The 21,037-nt window shown below is 39.6% G+C and overlaps 2 protein-coding genes across 2 annotated transcripts; one reads left to right on the forward strand and one right to left on the reverse strand.

The window, feature by feature from the left end:
- Positions 1 to 1,440: 1,440 nt before the first annotated feature.
- Positions 1,441 to 9,010, forward strand: LOC115823478 (calcium-responsive transcription factor). Its single transcript, XM_030787530.1, has 15 exons — positions 1,441 to 1,469; positions 2,210 to 2,334; positions 2,622 to 2,762; positions 3,243 to 3,360; positions 3,825 to 3,954; positions 4,082 to 4,163; positions 4,589 to 4,778; positions 5,013 to 5,133; positions 5,306 to 5,449; positions 5,961 to 6,224; positions 6,861 to 7,017; positions 7,145 to 7,214; positions 7,713 to 7,825; positions 8,026 to 8,302; positions 8,575 to 9,010. The coding sequence occupies exons 2-15, from the start codon at positions 2,227 to 2,229 to the stop codon at positions 8,661 to 8,663; spliced, it is 2,004 nt and encodes a 667-aa protein (XP_030643390.1). The 5' UTR covers positions 1,441 to 1,469; positions 2,210 to 2,226; the 3' UTR covers positions 8,664 to 9,010.
- Positions 9,011 to 15,082: 6,072 nt separating this feature from the next.
- gpr39 (G protein-coupled receptor 39) lies at positions 15,083 to 18,347 on the reverse strand. Its single transcript, XM_030786446.1, has 2 exons — positions 17,135 to 18,347; positions 15,083 to 16,186 (listed from the first exon to the last, which is right to left on the reverse strand). Exons 1-2 carry the CDS (start codon positions 17,910 to 17,912, stop codon positions 15,759 to 15,761), a joined length of 1,206 nt encoding a protein of 401 aa, XP_030642306.1. The 5' UTR covers positions 17,913 to 18,347; the 3' UTR covers positions 15,083 to 15,758.
- Between the last annotated feature and the right edge of the window lie 2,690 nt (positions 18,348 to 21,037).

Here is a 21,037-nt window from a genome sequence, read left to right on the forward strand (position 1 = left end):
TTGGGTCAGAATATCATTGACATAATCCTGATGCCGTTTTGCCAAGTACTCCGCCCTACGTGTAGAGTCCGCATCTCTCTGTTGCCTGTATAATCTTTGCTTTTCAGCAGTACTCAATTTTGCCATACCTCACAAAAGGACAAGTACAATAGTATAACAATAACAATAGACAATAATAAAGACTTATAAACTTTATTCGCCTCCTAATGTCTTTTTGCAGTTTTTATGTGGCTCATTTATACAGGAATGTCATTGGCGTTACCAGGAAAAGGAGTAATACCAGTGACGACTGGGAGAAAAAATGAAATTTTAACAAAATGGCTGCCATGTGTCAGACCACATGACCTTCAGTCATCTCAAAATCATTTAACTATTCAATATAATACATTTTTATGTTAAATTTTTCACTCCCATGACTACGAAGTGAGTAAAACAAATGACAGACTCAAAAGGTTTGCGCAAAATTCTAAAATAAATCATGACATTTTAAACAAATAAAGTAAGACATCTGACTTACCTGATTCCTTTGACCAGTGCACTTCCTTCAGTGACCTCTGGACCCAGGAAAAACAGTGCATTATTTAAAAATTAAAAGTGTTTTGAGTAGCATTAACACCACTGACATAATTTTGGGTGACTGATTTTTTTTTCACATTATTACTAATAATTAGCCTTATTTTTTTTTTTTTTTTACCATTTCAATAATCCACTTAATGTATATAATGCTAATGTAAGTGTGAATGAGATTTAACTGACAAAAAAAGTATTTTTAAATGAAAAGTATAAAGCTTCATTTCCATGTATGATCAAAGTGACAAGACAATTCCTTGAACTCTGCATTTTAAATAAATTGCTTAAATTAAGCATTGAACATTAGATGAATAAACTTTGTTTTATCATTGCAAGGACAGTCTTTATTTATTGAACATACATAATTAATGTGATTATTAGGTCAACTAAAAGGATTTTGGTGTCTGCAAAAGTAAGTGACAGCACTTCCACCGTTTTTGTAGAATGACCCAACTAATATCGAATATCTTGCAGTATGTCTCCCTGCAGTGGTGATAAATATAAACTGCATAACATGTCTTCCTTCATCAAGTGTTGTAAACTTCATAACATGTCTTTAACATACAGACGAACATACGTCACACTGGACTGTACTTATAACAATTTAGAACTATAGAACTATAGAACTATAACGACAATTTCAAACACTAAACGTGCTGTGTAAGTATGCTAGTGTGTATATTACACAATCATAATCATTAATCAGAAATCGATTACAACAATGGTATCTCAGATACAAATTAATTTTAACATCTCTGGTGTTAATTCACAAAAACTACCACAGTCACCAAAAACGGCTCATACATTGACGGGATCCGCTACAGCTCAAAAGACTCCAGACAGTTTCCGCGTTTCACATATGGTGGGGAGGACGACCGGAAAATCTGGGCGAAGACGAGGTTGAGTAGACTCGTTTTGAATTTTAGCCTCCTTCCTGTTTTTATTTCCACTGGCACAAGCTCCGTTGGGTAGTCAGACCTCAGAACTCATAGAAAACAGTGGGGAATACGTTTAGCTAATTTTAATGTAGCATTACACGTTTATGTGTTTTCACCTTGTCCCCCAGAAATCTGAACAGTAGCTATCTGTAATCCAACATGGCGTTGGGTGTTGCTATTGTAAAGGTTTTAAGAAATACACGACTTAATTTCGGCCCAACTGTTATTAGACCACCTGGGCATTTAAAATGGGAAAGGTCCGTGAAATCGTCAGTGCAGATCTGTTTACTGTCGCGCTGCTATTTGAGTAATGTCACACAAAGCTAATTTAGCTTGCAACCTGTGTTGTTCCGCTATGATTTTACGTTGGTGGCTCAAACTGCAGTGTGATAATGCACATCATGAAGTTAAGGAAATAAACGTTCACTAATCATTTTTCAAGTTCTCTTCCCTGTACCCACTCACCAGGCAGTCTTTTAAACAACGAGGCAGTTGGAGCTTTACAATCACCAAGAAGAAATTCAAATAAAATGTACACGAAAGCTGTATAGACTGAGGTTACAAAATGTTTATTTACTGCCCACCACAAGTCTGATTCACCCCTCAGTATAGCTGTCCTTAATAACCAAAACAGGCCATTTCAGTAAGCCCTCCAATATCACAGAAATCAGCGAAGTGCTTTGGGGACTGGTGTTTGACAGGTGACGTTAGTTCAGAGATGGAGGGGAAAGTGAACACCGTCGATGCCTCAGATGGAACGAATGAATCCAAACAGCCAGAATTCATCACTGTAAGACTGGGGACCAATGAAAGAGGACCACAGACGGTGAGATGCAGTGATTAGTTGCATATCTATCATTGTATAATTTCAACAACCGTCTGCAACATTCGCTTGACAAAAGTCATTACCAGCAATTTTTATTTTGAAAGAATTACATGACAACTGTCTTAATTTGACGAAGTAAGTTGCTGTGGCATTGCTGAAGAACTTTGCAAAGAAATCAGAGAAATTAAATGTCGCCTAAAAGGACTACTGTTAGAAGTAACTTTACCCAAGAAACAGGTGACCCGCAGGAGTCACATTTTCTGAAACCATATTGTTTGCGGGGCCAGGGGTCTGCTGAAATTTCCCACGTTGAGCCAAAACTGGAACCTGAGGACCAGGCAGTGACCTCCGCGTCTCCTGTCGCAAAGCGCACAGAGGATATTGTTATTTTCGATCAGAATGGACAAGCGCTTCAGTATGAACGTATGGTGAGCAGACGGCTTTGCCTTTATTTACTGAACTGATAGTTTTACGTTTTATTTATTCAACGTCACCTGTTTTTGCTCAGAGCGGCTTGCAGTTCCTGCTTAACGAAAGATTTCATACCTGTGGAGCAGTTTTGGGCTAAATAGCCGGCCCACCTTAACCACAGCATTGCCCAAAAATAGTATTTCATTGTAATCCTTAATTTGTTTTGAGATCCAGTTCGAGAGGTAAACATGAATATTCTGAGATTCATACATAATCAATGTCTCTTTGGGTGCAGTCACCATATTTTCACAAGTCATGTTTTTATAAAATAATATAACAAGAATTATAATCTTATTAATATCTAACAACACAAATAATAAAACGTAGTTTGTGTTGGCTGCTGTCAAAATTCACTGTTCTGTGTGATTTCTCTTGTATGGACATTTTGATGGATGTTTATGTTAAACTGAGCTTCTCAGGTGTGTACACTGTTGTAGGTGATTGTGACAGGACACGCAGAGAATGGGCAGTTGTATGTTATTCCATCCAATCAACTGAGTGGTGCCCAGATGCTGGTGCCCCATGTTGAACTGCTGGATGTAGTCGATGCAGCAGGTTTGTGCCCACACACACACACATGCACACAGAAACCCCTCACTCTGCACCTCGTCACACACACTTTACCACTCTCAGAGGCCCAAGTCCTTGTTGTCAGACATGAAAAGCACATGCCTTGTTCTGTTTCAACAGGTTTCATTCTGAAAATTTGTAACCAGAGTTTGTCCAGCCATAGATACCACAGGCAGTTATTATTATTTCACCTAGAATGTCAAACACACTCTATGCCTCCAACTTCTCTCTCTTGTCCTATCTCTACTGCAAATTATAGAGTTTAGAGGACGGTTCAATAAGTTTTTTTTTTTTTTTACCATTGGCCTGAAAAGAACTTTGTAGTTGGGTGCTTTAAAGTGTTTCACTTGTCGAGGTAGTTTAAAGGTGATAGCATTATTATTGGAAAAGTAGTTTACAGCGGGGGACTGATACTTTATTTGGTGAGCCTGTCCTTCATTCCCTTATAGGTGGTTCTGTGGATAAAACTAGTCCTGAGGACCTGCCAACAGTTACCGTAGCAACAGTAAATGATAGTGCAGACAGTTCAGCCCTGCTGACAACTCAGAGTGTTACCTCTATCAAAGCTCTGCCAAAAAGGTAAATGCTATCTGGTTAACACATTTATTTGTTTAGTAATTCAGTAATTACATAGCACTTAAATACTAATTTCACTTTGTTTGGATGAATTGTTACAGTAGCTCTAAATCTTTTTTTTTCTCTGCAGTTCTTCTGATGTTTTTGTAACCCCGCTGAAGCCTCTCCCACCCAGTGCTCCTAACTGGGCTTTGAGACTTCGCGACTGTGAGGTCAGTAGTCTGCTTTAAAGACCAATCCCAGTTATGTGTGATGTTTTCCTGCTAAATATCAGCTTTGTATGATCATGTCTGTTGCTGGTAAAAAAAAACAAACAAACAAAAAACAACAAAAGAAATATAAATATAATAGAATTTTAGGAAACACCTAAAACAGAGGTTCACTTGTGATGACACATGCTTTCATCCCATTTGTTCTATACAAATAAATATCAAACTGTCATCTCTGAGCTCTGATTTGTGCTAGTCATGCTTCCCCCTGCTCCTCTGTTCTCACAGTGTCATTTTTTCCCCTAAAAATGCAATGGTGTCCCATACATTGGATTGCATCTTCAAAGCTTGTCTCATTCTTATAACACCTAGCCTGCTTTTCCCAACTCAGAAGTTTGATGCTTGTCTTGTTTCTGTATGTGGAGTAGAAGATTGGAGATTCATATCGGGGTTACTGTACCACAGAGGCTGAGTTGGAAGCAGTTCTACTCTTGCATAAGCAGCAGACGCACTCTGTGTTTGGTACACGCCAGTCTCCATCCCCTGCCAAAGCAGCCACACGCCTTATGTGGAAGTCACAGTATGTCCCCTATGACGGCATTCCTTTCGTCAATGCAGGTGATCGGCGATTTTCTTAGGGCAATGGTCTGTCATGCCTATCAAAATATAATCACAAAAATCCAGACATATTGTCTCACTGATCATTTCATTTTGTATTTATTTTTTAATCATTATAAGCACTTGTGCATTTCTAAGACTGCTTTAAAGATTGAATAGCTGGAATTACTTGGTATTAATACATAACTAGAATGTGGTAGTATTATTGGTTTGTTGCTGTTGTTTTGACCTCAGGCAGCCGGGCAATAGTGATGGAGTGCCAGTTTGGGCCACGGAGGAAAGGTCTACCTTCCAAAAAGGGTGTAGAGCATGAGACCAATCAAAATGGGAGTTACAAAGCCACTTGTCCTGCTAGGTACATACCCCTCTCTTCACGACAAAACAACAGAAAGACTGTGCATCAAGAGAGCTGTCTCTTAGAGAGACATACTACACACTACAGACTTTCAGAGACTGAATTCCTTGATGTGTTTAGCAGGTTACAGTCCGTAGCACCACTTGTGTCATGAACTGTCCTGTTCTTGCAGAATCTACATCAAGAAGGTGCGTAAATTCCCAGAGTACGGAGTGCCAACAGATCCCAAAGTGGATAAGAAGGTTGTTCGACAAGAGCAGGAAAAAGCCTTTTTCAATCTAAAGAAAGGGCTGTGGGATGCTGGTGGTGTTATAAGGTATGTAAAGACTCTGAATAGTACAGAAGGCATCCTCTCTTAAATTATATCCACTGTAACCCACAAAAGAGTCAGTAATTGCTGTATTGACAGCTGTAACACTTGCTTTGTTCACGTAAAGAACAGTCCCATATAGTTTCTTTCTCTGGAAGATTAGCACTGTGTCATCAAGTGGAGAAGCTTTTGAAGGGTTGACAGTCTCAGCTTTCACCCACCTCTATAAAAATGTTTTAACGGTTCTTTTCCTTCCAAGAAGCCACACACTTTATATTTTATTAAACTGCTTGTTGCCGTTCATGGAAGAGAACTGTAGGTAGGCAGTAACTATGGGTGACAAGGAGCTTTAGAATAGTTGATGGACAATGAGGTTCTACCTTCCCTTGTCCCACATATTTCCCAAGCGTTTTTTTTTAGAAATATATTAATTCAGTTGTCATTAATGGATCCTGATGTCTGACTCATTAGCCTTGCATCACCTGAACTTTAATCCTGATTTTTTTCATCCAATCAGGTACTATGTACAGCTGCCCACACAGAAAGCACACCTCTATCATGACGTAGACTCTCCAGTCCTTCCCTCTCCTCCTGAACAACCCTTTGTAGAGGAACAAGAGAACGCAGAGGAGTTGACGAATCAAGAGAGCAGTGAGAGAGAAGGGAGAGAGGAGGAGAGCAGCACTATCCCCTCACGTTTGCACCCCCTTGTGGCCGAGAAGATTAAAGAACTGGTGGCACAAGGGCATCACCAGGTTTACACTGTCCGCAAACAGCTCAGGTATGGAGCACAGAAAGAACAAGGGGTTACATGTTAATCAAGTCACGTATTATTACAATAATATAATGTGCTCCTATGTAAATGCATTTCATTTATATTTATTTCACATCTTCAAAAAGATTTACTTAGTAATTTACTCAGTATCCTACGTGTCATGCCTTACTCATAGAGTTTGATACACACACACACATCTGTGTGCCTCAGTCTGCTTTATCGGCCTTCAGATGTGTGTGTTTTATTCATTGGCCCTGAGGACGTTCTTAATAGGGTCAAATTGTCTTTTTGTTTTCTGCTGTAGCAAGTAAATTGCTTTTAGGCTTTAGTGCGGATGGTGAAACATAATTTTTTACTGCGTAGTTTTGTACCAGTTATGAAATTGGCAGTGTTATAATTTTGAAGATACACCTTCAAGGCTGTATGTTAGAAAAAATCTTCCACACGCATTCGGTAATATTGAAAAAATGTCAGGGGAGTATCCAGGCACTTTTGAAGGTGCAAAGACTCTTCAGCCAATGAGAATGCAGCTTGCAAGGTATTTTAAGTCTTTAAGTCTCCTAGCTAGTGTTTACAATGTTATATCAGCATGTGTCTTCTTGCTCCAAACAATAATTCTCTGTTTTGTTCCTGCGGCATCAGGCGGTTTGTTGAACGGGAGATGTTTAAGTCTGATGAAGTTCCTGAGAGACACAACCTGTGCTACTTCCCAACAGTAAATGATATTAAAAATCACATCCATGAAGCCCAGAAAGCCCTCCAGCAGACAGAAAACCCCTCACCACCCCCAGTCTCTGAGGTATGAATGTCAGCTTGTGTGTTCTGACAGAGTGATGTGTAGAGATGGTCATCATATTGTTACTTAGTAAAATAGTAATATATCTCCCTTCCCTCTTTCTCTCCTTTCCCCCTTTTTATCCTCTCAGTGGAGGAGAGAAAGTACCAACCTCCTGACCGAGACTGTGACACTAACACTGACCCCTGCTACTGTGGATGGTAACATATGAACAATGATAACCTCAAATTCTTTAGAAAAAAAAAAAGAGTCTTAGGTTCTCATCATATGACATTATAGACTTCTTGTATTTTGGTGACAAAGTCTGAGTGTCATCTGGTTGAAAAAGACAGGATTTTCGTCACTCTTAACTACAATTGAGAACAGATTTGTGATTTGTATGGGAAAAAAGGGATTGGATGTCAGGTGAAATGTGCTGGTTGGTTGTGTTGATGGTTTGTGTGTGCGTACATACATGTACTTTTACCAGTGGGTGTGCAGTATGTGTGTGTTTGTGTATTTTCTGTCTGTGGGTAATATGTCAGATTGTATTTGTGGGTGTATGCACACCTGTGTTCTCTGTCAAGTGGCTGTGTTTAACTTGAGACTGTGTATGTCTGATGACAGTAAGTGTGTTTTAGTTGAGACTTTATGTTTGTGTTTGTGTATTGTTACCCTGGCTGTTAATGTATATGTGTGTGTGTTTATGTGTGCATTAGTGAGCATGCCAAGGACTGGTGCTTTGGAGGGCAGTGAAACACTCTCCTCTGAAGCAGTCCAGCTGTTCAGCTCGCTGTCTTCCCTACAGCCCAAAATCTTTGCACAACTGCAAGTAAGCAAAACTCACACCAACACACTCACCCTCCCCAAATCACACACATTCTTAAGTATACTCTGTATTACAGCCAGTTCACGCCTTACACATTTTTCACAGTGATGTTCTCAAAAAGGAAAAAGCAACATTTATCAACACATGCATCATGATAATGTACCTATTTATTATTTTAACGGTTTATTATTATTATGTTTTAGGGTGTTCAACTCCAACAGGCTCCCATAGAAGAACTCTCCCTTCCCCAGCCTATGTCTGCTCCAGATGTTCTCGACTCCTCTAGCTCTCTGCTCCCGCAGCCTTTCCTCCTCAGTCCCACACACTTTCTACAAACCAGTTCCTCTCTTGGAGAGCCTGAGACCCTTTCCGTCGGTGTTTCCACGGTGACAGATGGGGGGGCCAGCGGAGGCGTGGCTCAGATTGTGTTGCAGGATGGACAGAGCATTCCAGTGCAGATTGTTGATCCAGCCAGTTTGGGTGAGACACTCACATTTGTTTGTTTAGCTCTCTAACTATCCACAGTGACTCACAATAAATGCTGTCGATTTAGCAACGTAAAGATAGGTTCACCAGTTTTTCATTTTCTTCTCTTTTGCATTCACTCTCTTTTGTGAAAATAGCAAGAGGAAGAACAGTACCACTTTTTTATATAAAATTATTTTGGTGTTTGTAAATATTTGTAGGTAAACTGTGTGAAAACAACCTAGTCTTATCAATATTAAAGTTTTTTCCATTGTCTTGTCATCCAGCTCTAACCAGTCTGGGAGAAGAGGGTCAAGTGACAGAGAAGAGTGAAGCTGAGGACACATCCAGCCTTTCAGGGACCACCGCAGAGTAACTCCCCCACATAAACACACGCAAACACAAACACTGCTGTTCTCCACGTTTCCTCTGCTCTGCCGGCACCAGCCTTAGGAATTTGGTTGTGCGATTTCTGTGACTGTAAAAAAAAATAAAATGTGAAGACGCTTCAGGTATTGACACTGGATGCAAAGAGCAGTCTGGAGTTCGGACACTAACACTGGGAGAAAAGAACATTCTGGACTTTTGAAATACAGAGTAAACGTAAGCTCTATGCAACAACTACATGCATGATGGGTTTTCTTTGTTTTTTTTTGTTTTGTTTTGTTTTTTTACTGACCATGGATGAAATGACTTGGCTATTTTAATTTATTAAAAAACGTGCAAGAGAAAAATTGTTGTGCTTGTAGTACACTGAATATTATAAAGTCTGAATGTTTTCATAATAACGGAAAAGCTGAACTCAGGACAATCTCAGTGGGACAGCAGAGAAACCTTTGGGTCAGTTCTGTTTTCAGATAAACCAAGGTATCTGGATGAGACACTAAACCCTAAACAGTCATTTATGTACTGTCATAATGACATGGAATTCATTACTGATGTACTCATCCCATCCTGCCCTGTCCAGATATTTTAAGTGTTCGAATGACTTAAGTGTCTTGCTTACATAAAATTACACACATTGTCACAGCATGTTAAAATTGCAGTGCTCTGCCCAATTAATAATTTATTTGTAATAATAGTCCAACTTGAGTTCAGAATGGTCTAGGAGAGTAACACTGAATATGTTACTAAAGCTACGGAAATGTGACATTCAGAGGCACAGACCAGAAGAGCCAAGCATAGGGAGATATAGATCATGTCAAGTCAAATCAAGTCCTTGAAAAAGATCTCAAGAGACTGACCTGCTAAAATAAAAGCTAATAGTATATATTCATGGTGTGGACTATGAAAAAATGGTTTCTCATCTCAATTGGGAAGTCATGAAATTTCCTAAAGAATGCTGGTGATTGTCTTTCTGTGTTCATTACTGAAGGGGGAGCTAATATGCTCCATCAACGGACAAACTTCACACACCAGCTAAACTCAGGCAACGTTGCTAGGAAAGAGACAGAGAGAGAGAGAGAGAGCCCCATCCCACCCCAGAAAACAGAGACCCGCTAGGGTCTTCTTAAGCATTTAATCAGTGCCCAGAAGAGAGCATCAACCATGGTATTTTCAAGAGTGGTAAAAACAGCAACCCATGGTATTCTGTGCACTGGAGAGGAAAGTCAGGGGGTTGTGGTTGGTGTAGACTGTAACTGGGGCTGACCCTGCCCCCATACACACCTCCACATCACATCGGCAGAGTGCCTCCTTTTCCACTATAGAATAATTCAGACACTATGCGCCCCCCCCCCCCCCCCCCACAGTGGCTAAACAGCCCCTGCACCAGTTCCACTCATGTCTATGTGGATCTTGAAGGGCCTCTAGAAATTAGGAGCCACAGGCACAGGAGAGAAACACAGCAGGTTCTTCGGTGTTAAGCAGTCTGACAAGAAGGGGACACTGCAAACTTCAGCTTCTTCCTCAAGCGGTCATCAATGGAGCCACCATAGAAAAGATTTCATAAAACTATTGTAGCAGCCTAACAACCCCCAAAATCACATTAACTCCTTTTTACTTGCCCTCACAGTATAGGTGTTAACAGCTTCCACTTTAGCCCAAAAAGGACTTACTTCCCCTTAGCCCACCATTCTGTTGAGACATGTGACTATTGCCTTAACAAACTCTCACTATGACAAGTAGACAGTCAGGTTGGTCTTGACGGGCATTAGGCTGAAGGTCATGATTCGCCCAGATGCTGCAATATGGGACTATGTCATTCAAATAAGCAGCACAACCTGTCAAACCAGACAAGACCTTGCTCATTATATGTTACAAAGTAGCAGGAACATTATGCAACCCAAATCGTAAAAGAACAAATCTCCAGGAATGATGAAACCAGAAATCTCTCTTGTTCTTGATGACAATGGCACTCGCTACTAACCTTTATTGAGCAACCACCCATATAGCAAGTAACAGTCAGGGCAAACCCTTTTTTCAGTCCTGGGAGAGCTCAGGGCAGTACAAGCACAACATTGACCTAAGAGTATGGTGACAGTGCTCCCTAGCTCTCCGTGACTCTCTAGACATATTGTGCCTGACTTGGAGCTGTTGTGAAAACCTGAGTGAATGTAAAAGACATGAACCTACTCCCCTGACCTGTTTGTATGACCTGTGGAATGTAATAGCTAGACAAGGCAGACAAGAGGTTGGAGCTTTTAACAGGATTGAGGGCTCAGTAAGCCACCTGAGCCTTGCCTGTGAAAACACAATGTAGCATCAGCTTTTAATCTGCATCAGGGTTGCATCTGGAAACTGTTTAACCAGTGCCAAATGGTTTCAGGATATTTTTCATTAAACTTTGGCAGTAAATGCAAATTGGAAGCAATATCAAAACCAGCACTACTCCCCACAGATTGACCTGACAACCCCAAACTCAAGAGAAACTGAATAGCTTTCCCCTCTCTTATCAACTCCAAACTGCTCAAGTTTTTGCCTGTCCCTTTCTAGTTCTGCGTCTACCTCCCTCTGTGTTTGTGCTTGTTCATGTTCTAACCACAACTGCAATTTTTCTTGTTTGTGTATCAGGTTTTTTTTTTTTTTTTTGGTCAAACTCCATGTTTTTCAAAGGACTAATTCCCACTCGTAAACGGTAAGTTTACATGAGACAACTGGAGCCTGAACTGCCTCCAAAACCAAATGGATAAACTTGGTTCCACAGTGATCTCCCTTTACTAAGCCTTCTTAGGCATAACCTAATATTTTGGCTGTTCCAGATAGGCTATCAACTCAACAAAATCTACTTTAGTAAACTGAGACAATGTACTACGCAAAAGTTGCCGCAAATGCTAAGCAACCAAAGGATTTTCATGTTTTCCCTCCATAGCCTCTCCCTGAATGAGCTGTGTTAGGACCACAGCCGCCTAGTCCACTCTATTCAATCATATCAATATTAAAATGACTAAACCAATATATTGAATACAGGTTTTATTCAGACCTATTAATTACTTTCCTGAATATACATAAATTTGTTTAGAGATTTAAAGACCGCTTTTACACCGTGGAGTCACAATCTTAGGGTTTGACTCCCGGAGGTTACATCGTAAGGTTGTGGGAGCTATAAACTACTGTTATATATGCCAACATATATTAGTGTATGTTGAATATCTTGTAAAACATTTTTACAGGTCAGGATTTTGTTGTACATGTCTGAAACTGAAATTATAGCTCGTCCAAATTAAGCTATGACCAGGCAAAATCAATTTACAACCATTGAAAACTAAGCTATGTAAACCTGTAATTGTTACTATCACTAGAGGCAAAGTAAACGATTAGATCTTTTACAGAATTAGATACATCTGTGAATCAGTGTTGAACAGTGAAAATTAACTGTGGTGAGTCAAAACTGATTTCGTTATGCGTTCAGAATCTGTCACACTAATGACAAGTGCTCCTTTTAACCGTATATCTCTCTATCTCTCTGATAACAACCTCCTAAACCCTAACCAGTCAGGTTTCAGGAATGACAACCCCTCGGAGACGGTCCACTTGACAGTCATCAGTGCCCTCCAATCGGCTAGAGGGGCTGGTAGGTCATCAGTCTTTATCCTGCTAAATCTGTCTGCAGGCTTTGACACGGTAAATCACCAGATCTTGCTGGCAACCATTGAGGGCCTTGGCATCTTGGGGTTTGCACTTGGCTGTTTTAGTTCCTGACTAATTGGATGATCATGCAGGGTTTCATGAAGGGGGCAAATATCTGAACCACAGTGTTACTTGCGGCGCATTTGTGTGTGTCTGCGTCTTGTTGCGTTCTCAACTTGCGTGCCACAAGGTTCAGTGTTTGGCCCACTTCTCTTCATACTCTGCACTATGTTTCTTGGTCCAATTATGAGTTCACATAATTTTTCACATAGTGCTGATTATACTCTACTTATCCTTCCCTCCCACAGATACTAATATTTCTGCAAAGATCACAGTCTGCCTGGCACATGTCCCCAAAGGGATGGTGAACAATCACCTCCAGCTCAACCTCTTGGAAACAGAGCTCCTGGTCATTCCTGTGAGCTCCACCGTACCACTAGACTCCATCACTTGACATCTCTGTTAAAATAGGTTAATTAGTGGTAAGATCTCCCAACAAAGTAAGAAAAATTGCAGTAATTGTACATGTAGATATGCTGTCTACAACACAAGGAAAATCAGGACATTCTTGTTTAGCATGCAGTGCAGTTTCTTTTCAAGGAGCTGGTTGTTTCTTGTTTGGATTACGGAACTGCTCTCCTGATTAGTCTCCCTGCATGTTCAATCCCTGCACTCCGGAAGATTCAAATTGAAGCAGTCCGCTTGTTTTTTTTGAAAACGTGTTCTCTCTTTGCCTCCTTCCACTGGCTCCCTGCCGTGGCTTGCATCAGGTTAAAAATCTTTGACACTGGCCCTCAGAGCAGCCAATGGAAGAGCACCTGTCCCCATCCAAAGGGCACAAAGGGTGCTCACTCAGGTCTGCTTCAGCAAGAGGCCTAGCGCTAAAGCACTAAAATGATACATGGTCCCTGGAGTTGTACTTGGTGCCACCCTTTGCATACTAAAAAGCATTGATTTAGGTCTACTTGCAATGCTTTTTGTAAGCTTTGGACAAAAGCATCTGTAGTGTAAATTAAAGCAATTAAATGTTAAAATGGCTTACCATAATACGGATATGCTGACCTTGATCTATGATTTGTCTTAAAGGAAGCATAGATGTCTAGAATTTAAATGATGTATTCATGTGTGCAGTAAATTAGTTCTCCATCACACTCCCTCTTTGTTTTTCTCTGTTAGGAAGGCAGGATGTGGATGTAATTGAAGTGTTTAAAGAGCACTTGGATGGATGCCACACACATCCAAACGCTCATGGGTGTTATAGCCTCTCATTCCCAGTCAGTCTGACTCATCGAGATTTGACCAGTTGATAGAACACAGTGCAGCGTATTCAGATGCTAATAAAAATGAAGTAAAATTTGAAATGCTTTCAGCAGGATTTGTTTAGTGAACATAGGCAACCATGGTATCATAGACAGTATTCCTGTATTGGTTTCACTGAGATCCACATCAAATACAGTAAAATATGTTTTTGGGTTCTGTGCCTTTGTCATGTTAATAAGAAAAAAATTCTACGTTTCACACAGTCTGTGGAATCTCAGTGTTAGACTTCCATGTCATAGCTAGGTTCTTGACCTCTTCAAAAAACCCTACAATGAAACATTTTAGTAATGCATATATAAATCACACAGGTGGCATTAGGCATTAGTCGATTGACATGAGAGAAGTTAGTAGATTGACATGAGAGAAGACTGTCAGAGAACACAACCACTTAGAGCACAGAAAGTGAAACAAATATTTATCCTGAACCACCCACTATACACAATATATATTTAACATAACCATTTTACAGCACTTCAGTAAATGGATTAACATTAACATAAGGCTCTGGTACATATGTGTAATCATTTGCCAAGATTCTGTTTCCTGTGTTTAGTCTTGGATCTCATTGTTTGCTTCCAAAAGGAGAGTGAGAGAGAGGAAAGGGAGGTATCCCAAATCCAGTGAATATAATTTACACTCTTTCACTTGACTTAATTTCTGTCTTTTAGTTGCTCATCAGTTCTAATGCAGATGTTAAAATCAAATGAATGCCACTTGCTTCATGTTACAATGGCTCAAGTTGCTTTAAATATGGGACAAAATAACATATTCTCTGAAAGTCATAGAATGAGAAATAGATGTGGAAGAGAGAAAAAGCTGCATCAAAGTGTTCCTTCAGTGTTTCATACCTTTTATCATGAATGCCTAGCTTTAGGCATTGTGTAAATGTCATGGTCTCTGAATCCAAAACTCGTAATCACTAGTATGGCAACAAACCTGCTGACAGGTCACATATATCTGTATGAGTTGTGTCAAATGGTATGTTCAATGCATGTCATATATCCATTGGAGAGGTCAAGAATAAAATATTTTGGCTGTTTTTGAGCAAGCAAGTGAAACCTACCATCTTGAGATGACAGTGACTGAATTTTAACTAATTACATTAAGTCTTAACTATTATTTTAACAGAATACTTTGTCACACTTTTCAGACATGAAAGAGGATACTACATCTGAGCACAGCTGACACATGTTGCTTATGTGAGATTTCAGTACAGCTGAAGAAGAGTGATAGTGAATCAGAAGTGAAGTGAAGACTGAATCAGAATAAAGTGAATCAATGTCATCAGGCAGCACAAAAGTATGTATGCACTCATTTCAGAGAGGCAGCAGTGTGGTTCCATATTAATCTTAATTTCTGAGACCTGCATTATTGCCTGAGTGATATGTACCACAAGAATGTTAAAAATTCGTTTAAAAAGAAGTCTTTTTATTACTGTCATTTTACATTGTGATCTTAACAATGATCAGAGTTCCCATATGGGTCTGAAATCTCCTTTACCACAAGAATCTTTTCAAAAGGAGGATGTCTCAAAATATTGTTCTTATGGCCAAGCGTTTGATGTCGCAGAAACAAGTAACAGTTTGAGACTAACATAGTGTCAAACACAAAGTCAATACTGTTTAGTTGCTATTAACAGAGAATTTAAAGCCTTAACAGTGACAAATCATCTTCGGTACCTCTTATTTTTTGTTAAAGTTCACCAGTTTTTCATCTTTTAGTACTCCCTTCTCACCTTGAAACAACTTTGAGTATGTGGATCTGTGACATCCCACTGGCTATAGACAGCTGTGCTTCAACATTCTAACAATATCCATCATCAGTTCTGCTATGATGGTGAAAATATGAAATACTGGTGTACTACGGTGTACCTTGCACCCTGGGGTTCCCATACATATAGAGCTATTTGTTTTTGTTACATATGAATACTACAATTTCAAACTGAGATGAGAAAGCAAGTACTAGCTTCATACTATAATAGCAGTGTATAATAACATTGCCTTGTGCCACAATAGCATGGAGGCCATGATTCAAGCTGCAGAACAGTTAATGACATACCAAGCAAATAGTATCATTCCCTCTTTCAGACTTCAGTTTCCGACGTGTGTGGGGATTGCGATTTGGGGACTGCTGGATTACTGTCCGTCTGAGGAGCGCTACAGGTATTGGCATCCGGTTTGTTACGTCTCAGGGACCTTAACAAAGGCTGTAACGAGCGTGTGGTCGCGTGCAACGCCCTTGAGGTGTTCACAGTTCTTCGGTTGACATGTTCTAATTTTAAACGACAACGCAGAACTTGCACAAACACTGAACGGAACTGCCGGGATGAGAGGTTGTAGAGGAAAGGGTTGAGTACAGAGCTTAAATAGAAAAATGTGTCAGCAATAGGATGAAGAACCACGTAACTTCTGATGCTCGATATGTTCCAAGAAGACCTAGGTATAGCTGCCGTCATCAGCCGACGAACTTGGTTCGGCATCCAGCATATGAACAACATTCCAATTATCAATCCTGAGAGAGACAGAGTGAAAGAAAGCAGTGGAGAAGGGACAGTGAGAAGGACTTCATGTCACTATTCCTGCATATTACTCCAATCATAGCAGAAACTGCTGTGTCTTCAACATTATTAAATGTTGGGTTAAGCAAGAGGAGACAAAAGAATTTTTTATCAGGTCATTGTCATTCAAGTACACCAGTGTTAAACTATGCTGTACACTGTTCATGTTTCATTAAACATTGTGCTGATCAGCAACAACAACAACAACAACAACAATAGTAAAAACGATAATGATAATAATAATATCACCCCACATCACAGTAATGACCCCACACATTTTTCAGAAGTCAATATTTGTATGAGGACATGATCTATGCCCTAACACTCTAACACCACAGATTTTTAATGATCACATTCTAAAAAATAACTTATAAAACAATTAAAATCTACATCAAGGTCTTTTGACCTGTTTACCTCAACAGCAATAAATATGATGAAATATATAGCCTGAAGATTTGTTCTTACTTTACTTGAATGATTTCTCACGATTAACAAGATTATGGCATCAAATAGGAGATATTGAACCCATGTAATCAAGAGATCATTAATATTTATACATCTATATAATATAGTCAAGACAACTCAGGAAATGTTCTAATGTTGTAATATCATATATAATTCAAACAGAATGGAAATGACCAGATTCTCTGTCATACTGAACTGCACTCCAGTATCCAGTTTGCTTATGCCTTGTCTGAGAATTAAAGCAGCATTTAAAGATATTTATATTGTAATATTTAGATTTCAGATGATTTCTTATAGACCACATATTATTTCTTAGAGATATGCCTACTTAGAAATACAGCAAATAAAAAGAAAATCGACCTCCAAATATTACCCATCAAGTTACATATCAAGTCAATCACTATCAATCGTGGAGACTGTCAGTAGCTGTGACATACCCAGAAAAAGGATGGTTTGTTTCCTTGATGATTTCACCTTGTCGCTCACATGTTTAGATGAGTTCTCTGAAGAACCTGTTGCTGTCTCCATGGGAGCCATTGTGGACTTCAGAACCAGAATCATTTTCCTACACATAAAAGCAACAACACCCAGCACCACAATATACACCATAAAAGCCACGAAAATGCTGGCACGATACAAACCCCAGTATTGGGAGTGGTTGGTGCAGAATGTCAGATTGTGGTGGGTACGGGCCCTTGACATCAGTACGTGAGTTTGTGTTCCTGTGGTGATAAGCAAGGGCACTGCCACTAGGATTGAGGTGACCCAGGCAAAAACGATGAGCTTAGCTGTACGTCCACCTGACAACGCTTTGTAACGGAGTGGGTGGCATATGGCCAGGTATCGCTCAAAGCTCAGAGTAGCAACATTTAAGATGGTAGCATAACTGCATGTCTCAAACAGGAAGTTGTAGATCTTGCAGGGCACGTTACCTTCGGCAGACGTGAAAGGATACCAGGTTGCACTGTAGAGTTCCACAGGCATACCAATGAGAAGAACCAACAAATCTGAACATGCCAAGCTCACCATATGGTCCGTCACATTCTTCTGTAGGTAGCCATTCTGTTTAAGTACCTGTGTTACTCGAATGGTGACACTGTTACCCACAATGCCAAGGATCAGGATGAGGCTGTAGAACACAGTGAGAAAAACCTTCACTCCAAACTCTGGTTCCAGCCTTTTCCATTCCTCCAGTGTTTCCTCAGTCTCTACCATGGTCTGAAATCCAATCTTTTCTTCTCTGCCCTTGGTGACTTTCTGCCCAAATCCTCCTTGTTTATTTTACCTAGTGCGTTATCTCACTAGGAATGACCAGCATGGCTGATATCGACAAAATTAATGATCGAACTCGTGCGGGACGATTTCAGCCTTGAGAGAAAAAAAATAACAAGACCTTGAAACTTTCAGCTCTTCTGTGTCCAGAGTTGTTCAGCCCTCTCGGTGATTTGAGTTGTTCTCTGCTCTGTGCCATTGAGAGTTGAGCTTAAAAAGGTGTATTCATGTGTGTGTTCCTGCTTGGAGTTTCCCCTTCAGTTTGTGGCTGTGGCCTTTAGGCAGGGGTTCTGCGTAAGCACTGATTCATTCTTCTCTGACTGATACCAGCTCTGTTAATCATTAAAGCCTAGCTTTAGCTTTGCAGAGAAATCTTGATATTTGTCTCTTATCACTCCCTGCTGAATGAACTCTGTCAGCACTCACTGCCAGAAGACAAGCTGGAAATAGGCGGAGAAACAGTCACATGGCCAAACCTTCTAACAGGGTGTAACCCAATCCAAATCATCTCTCACTCTTTTATTTCAGGGTATAATAATGGGTAATGGTGCTGAGAATTTTGCTGACAGCTGAATAAACAGACAAGTCTGAACATATACATTTGGATGTCAAGCTCTGCTGACTGAATTGAAGGCAAGCCTTTGTGGCTGTCTCTGAAGCAAAATCATTTTTTAGAAAAGCAAAATGTAAACCAGTAGATGTAAAGTTGTCATAGGTTTAAATACAATGGATTTAAACTTAATAACTTCAGGTAGGTTGTTGTGAGTCAGTTGTAGTAGTTGCTGTGTGGGAAAGCACATTCCTCAAATCCGTTTGAGAAGAAACTTTCTATAAGAAGGTATGTTTTTACACAGCTGATTTAAACAGCATCTTTTGGCCATCCCTGTAATCCCTTTTTTCATACATTAAGATTTATTTTATCCCTTCTAAAAATTATGTGATAATGATATGTTACAAGCCCAGGTCAGAGGTCAACCATAAAAGTCTTTATCTCTGCGGCTTATAGGATGCAGATTAGAAAGGACAAAGAAAAACACTGTCAAATAGGAAAGGCGGTTAACAAGATTGTAACATGATTAGTTGAAAGCGGTCGTTTTAACGTTATGTGAAGAATATCAAGACATGGTCAGATGAGCAGCAGAGTCCGATATTGCTACATCCCCTGTGATTCATCCCAAATGAAGCTTTGTGGTTTGGACTGTACTCAATTAAACAGTGACATAAAGAGGATTAAAACACATTCTAAAGCTTCTCAGTCTATAGTCTGAGTTCATTTTACATGGACATTTTAGCTGAGTGACCTGGATCAGATCTCCCACTTTTAGATTAAGTAAAAATATGAAGGACTAGCATCTACCCTTTAAACTGCCTCAGACTGGATTGCATTGACTACAGCAATCCGAACCAACATGGATAAACAAACATTTTAAGACACACAAAGGCTCAATCCACAATACAGGTGTGAGTTACTGTTCCCCTTCACCTCTCAAATCTAATAATGAATCTCAAGAAAATCACCCTCAAGGGCAAAAGTGTTAGTTGTTTATGTGGGGGTAAGATGGTGTTAAAATGACATGTTTCAATACATAATGTGGTGCTGACATAATAAGTAAAAAATGCGACTGAAATTTCACAAGCACACATTCAGAGGGTTTCATGCTAAGATTATCACATGCCTAAAATGGTACAGAGCCCAATATATACTTGTGAGTCCATCTCTTATGGTGGGACCATACAGTAAATGTGGAAACACAAGTGACCTTCTCAATCTGCTACTGGTACTTGAAATCAAAAAAGATTTGAGCATATGTGTAGTTTGGCCACACAATAAAATAAAACATTGTCTATGAATTTTAGATGCTCCTTAATCTTAATATCGGCATGACTTCAATGTCTTGGAGGAAAACAATTCTCCCTCTTTGAGCACATTCCTATTAATAACATAAGAGAAACAAACCAGTGATTTGTGACATAAAACGAAAAGAAAAAGGTCCACAGTCACACTTTTGATTGAAACACTGCATTACAAAAAAACAAAATAACCTTTAATTCCCAGGTTTGAAAAGACAAATATGTTCCCAGCATATTATACATACATGAATGAACATGAACAAGTTTATGATTTTCAGTTCTCGCTACATACATTTTAAAAACGTATACGGACATAGAAAAATTCAAATAATTGTTGACCTCGTTTTCATCTTTACCAATCAATGGAGATGAAGAATCATACCAAACCAGAATATCACTGCCAACATGTGGCCGTTGGCTATGTTTAGTCAAAGATCTTCAAAGCTGAGGTTGAACACATAAAATATGCCATTGGATTTGACAAGGAGATATTTAGCAGTGTAGTGCAGAGAAGTGTAGTGTGGTTTGATGTAATTAGCGAGCGTGTGTGTGTGTGTGTGTGTGTGTGTGTGGGGCGGTGTCATGTTTCGTGGTGCGGTTTGGCATTGTACGGTACTGTGTGCTCCAGCGTAGTGTTGTGTATTGTAGTGTACGCAGCATTGCTTTTAGTTATGTTTTACTATGCTTCATAAAACCATTTTAAAGGTGGAAGATAATGGATGTGTGGATCCACTTCTTAAGTACTATTTTGGACTGATCATTAAGTGGGATGGAGAGTACACTGAAGTCAACTGAGATGAAACAGATTCAGAAGTTCTGCACTCGACTCACTGAGAGTGTTACTTCTGATTCCTGTGAAATTGATAGAAGAATCAAAATATGAAACTGCATGACTCAAGTTGTCATACAGACACTCTAAAAACTGTGACAAAATACAACATAAGTTACCCAAAAATATGATTAAATATTGAATTGGGTAACTGAACAATGCATCTTAAATCTTTTCTTCAGTTTGTGAAATGAGTTATTGAATAGGTCCCACCTTCTACCACTGTGAACACAGCAAAGGAAAATCATTCCAATTACTTTTGCCAGGTCATTTCAACAATTAAAATCAGTTGAAACAGTGGGGGCTACACACACAAACTCTCTCTCTCTGCTTGGTGTAGTCACTTAAACATACAGTTCAAACAGCATTTTAACAATACCACATTACC

This window comes from Chanos chanos, chromosome 10, assembly GCF_902362185.1.
Source record: "Chanos chanos chromosome 10, fChaCha1.1, whole genome shotgun sequence".
Lineage (NCBI taxonomy): Eukaryota > Metazoa > Chordata > Actinopteri > Gonorynchiformes > Chanidae > Chanos > Chanos chanos.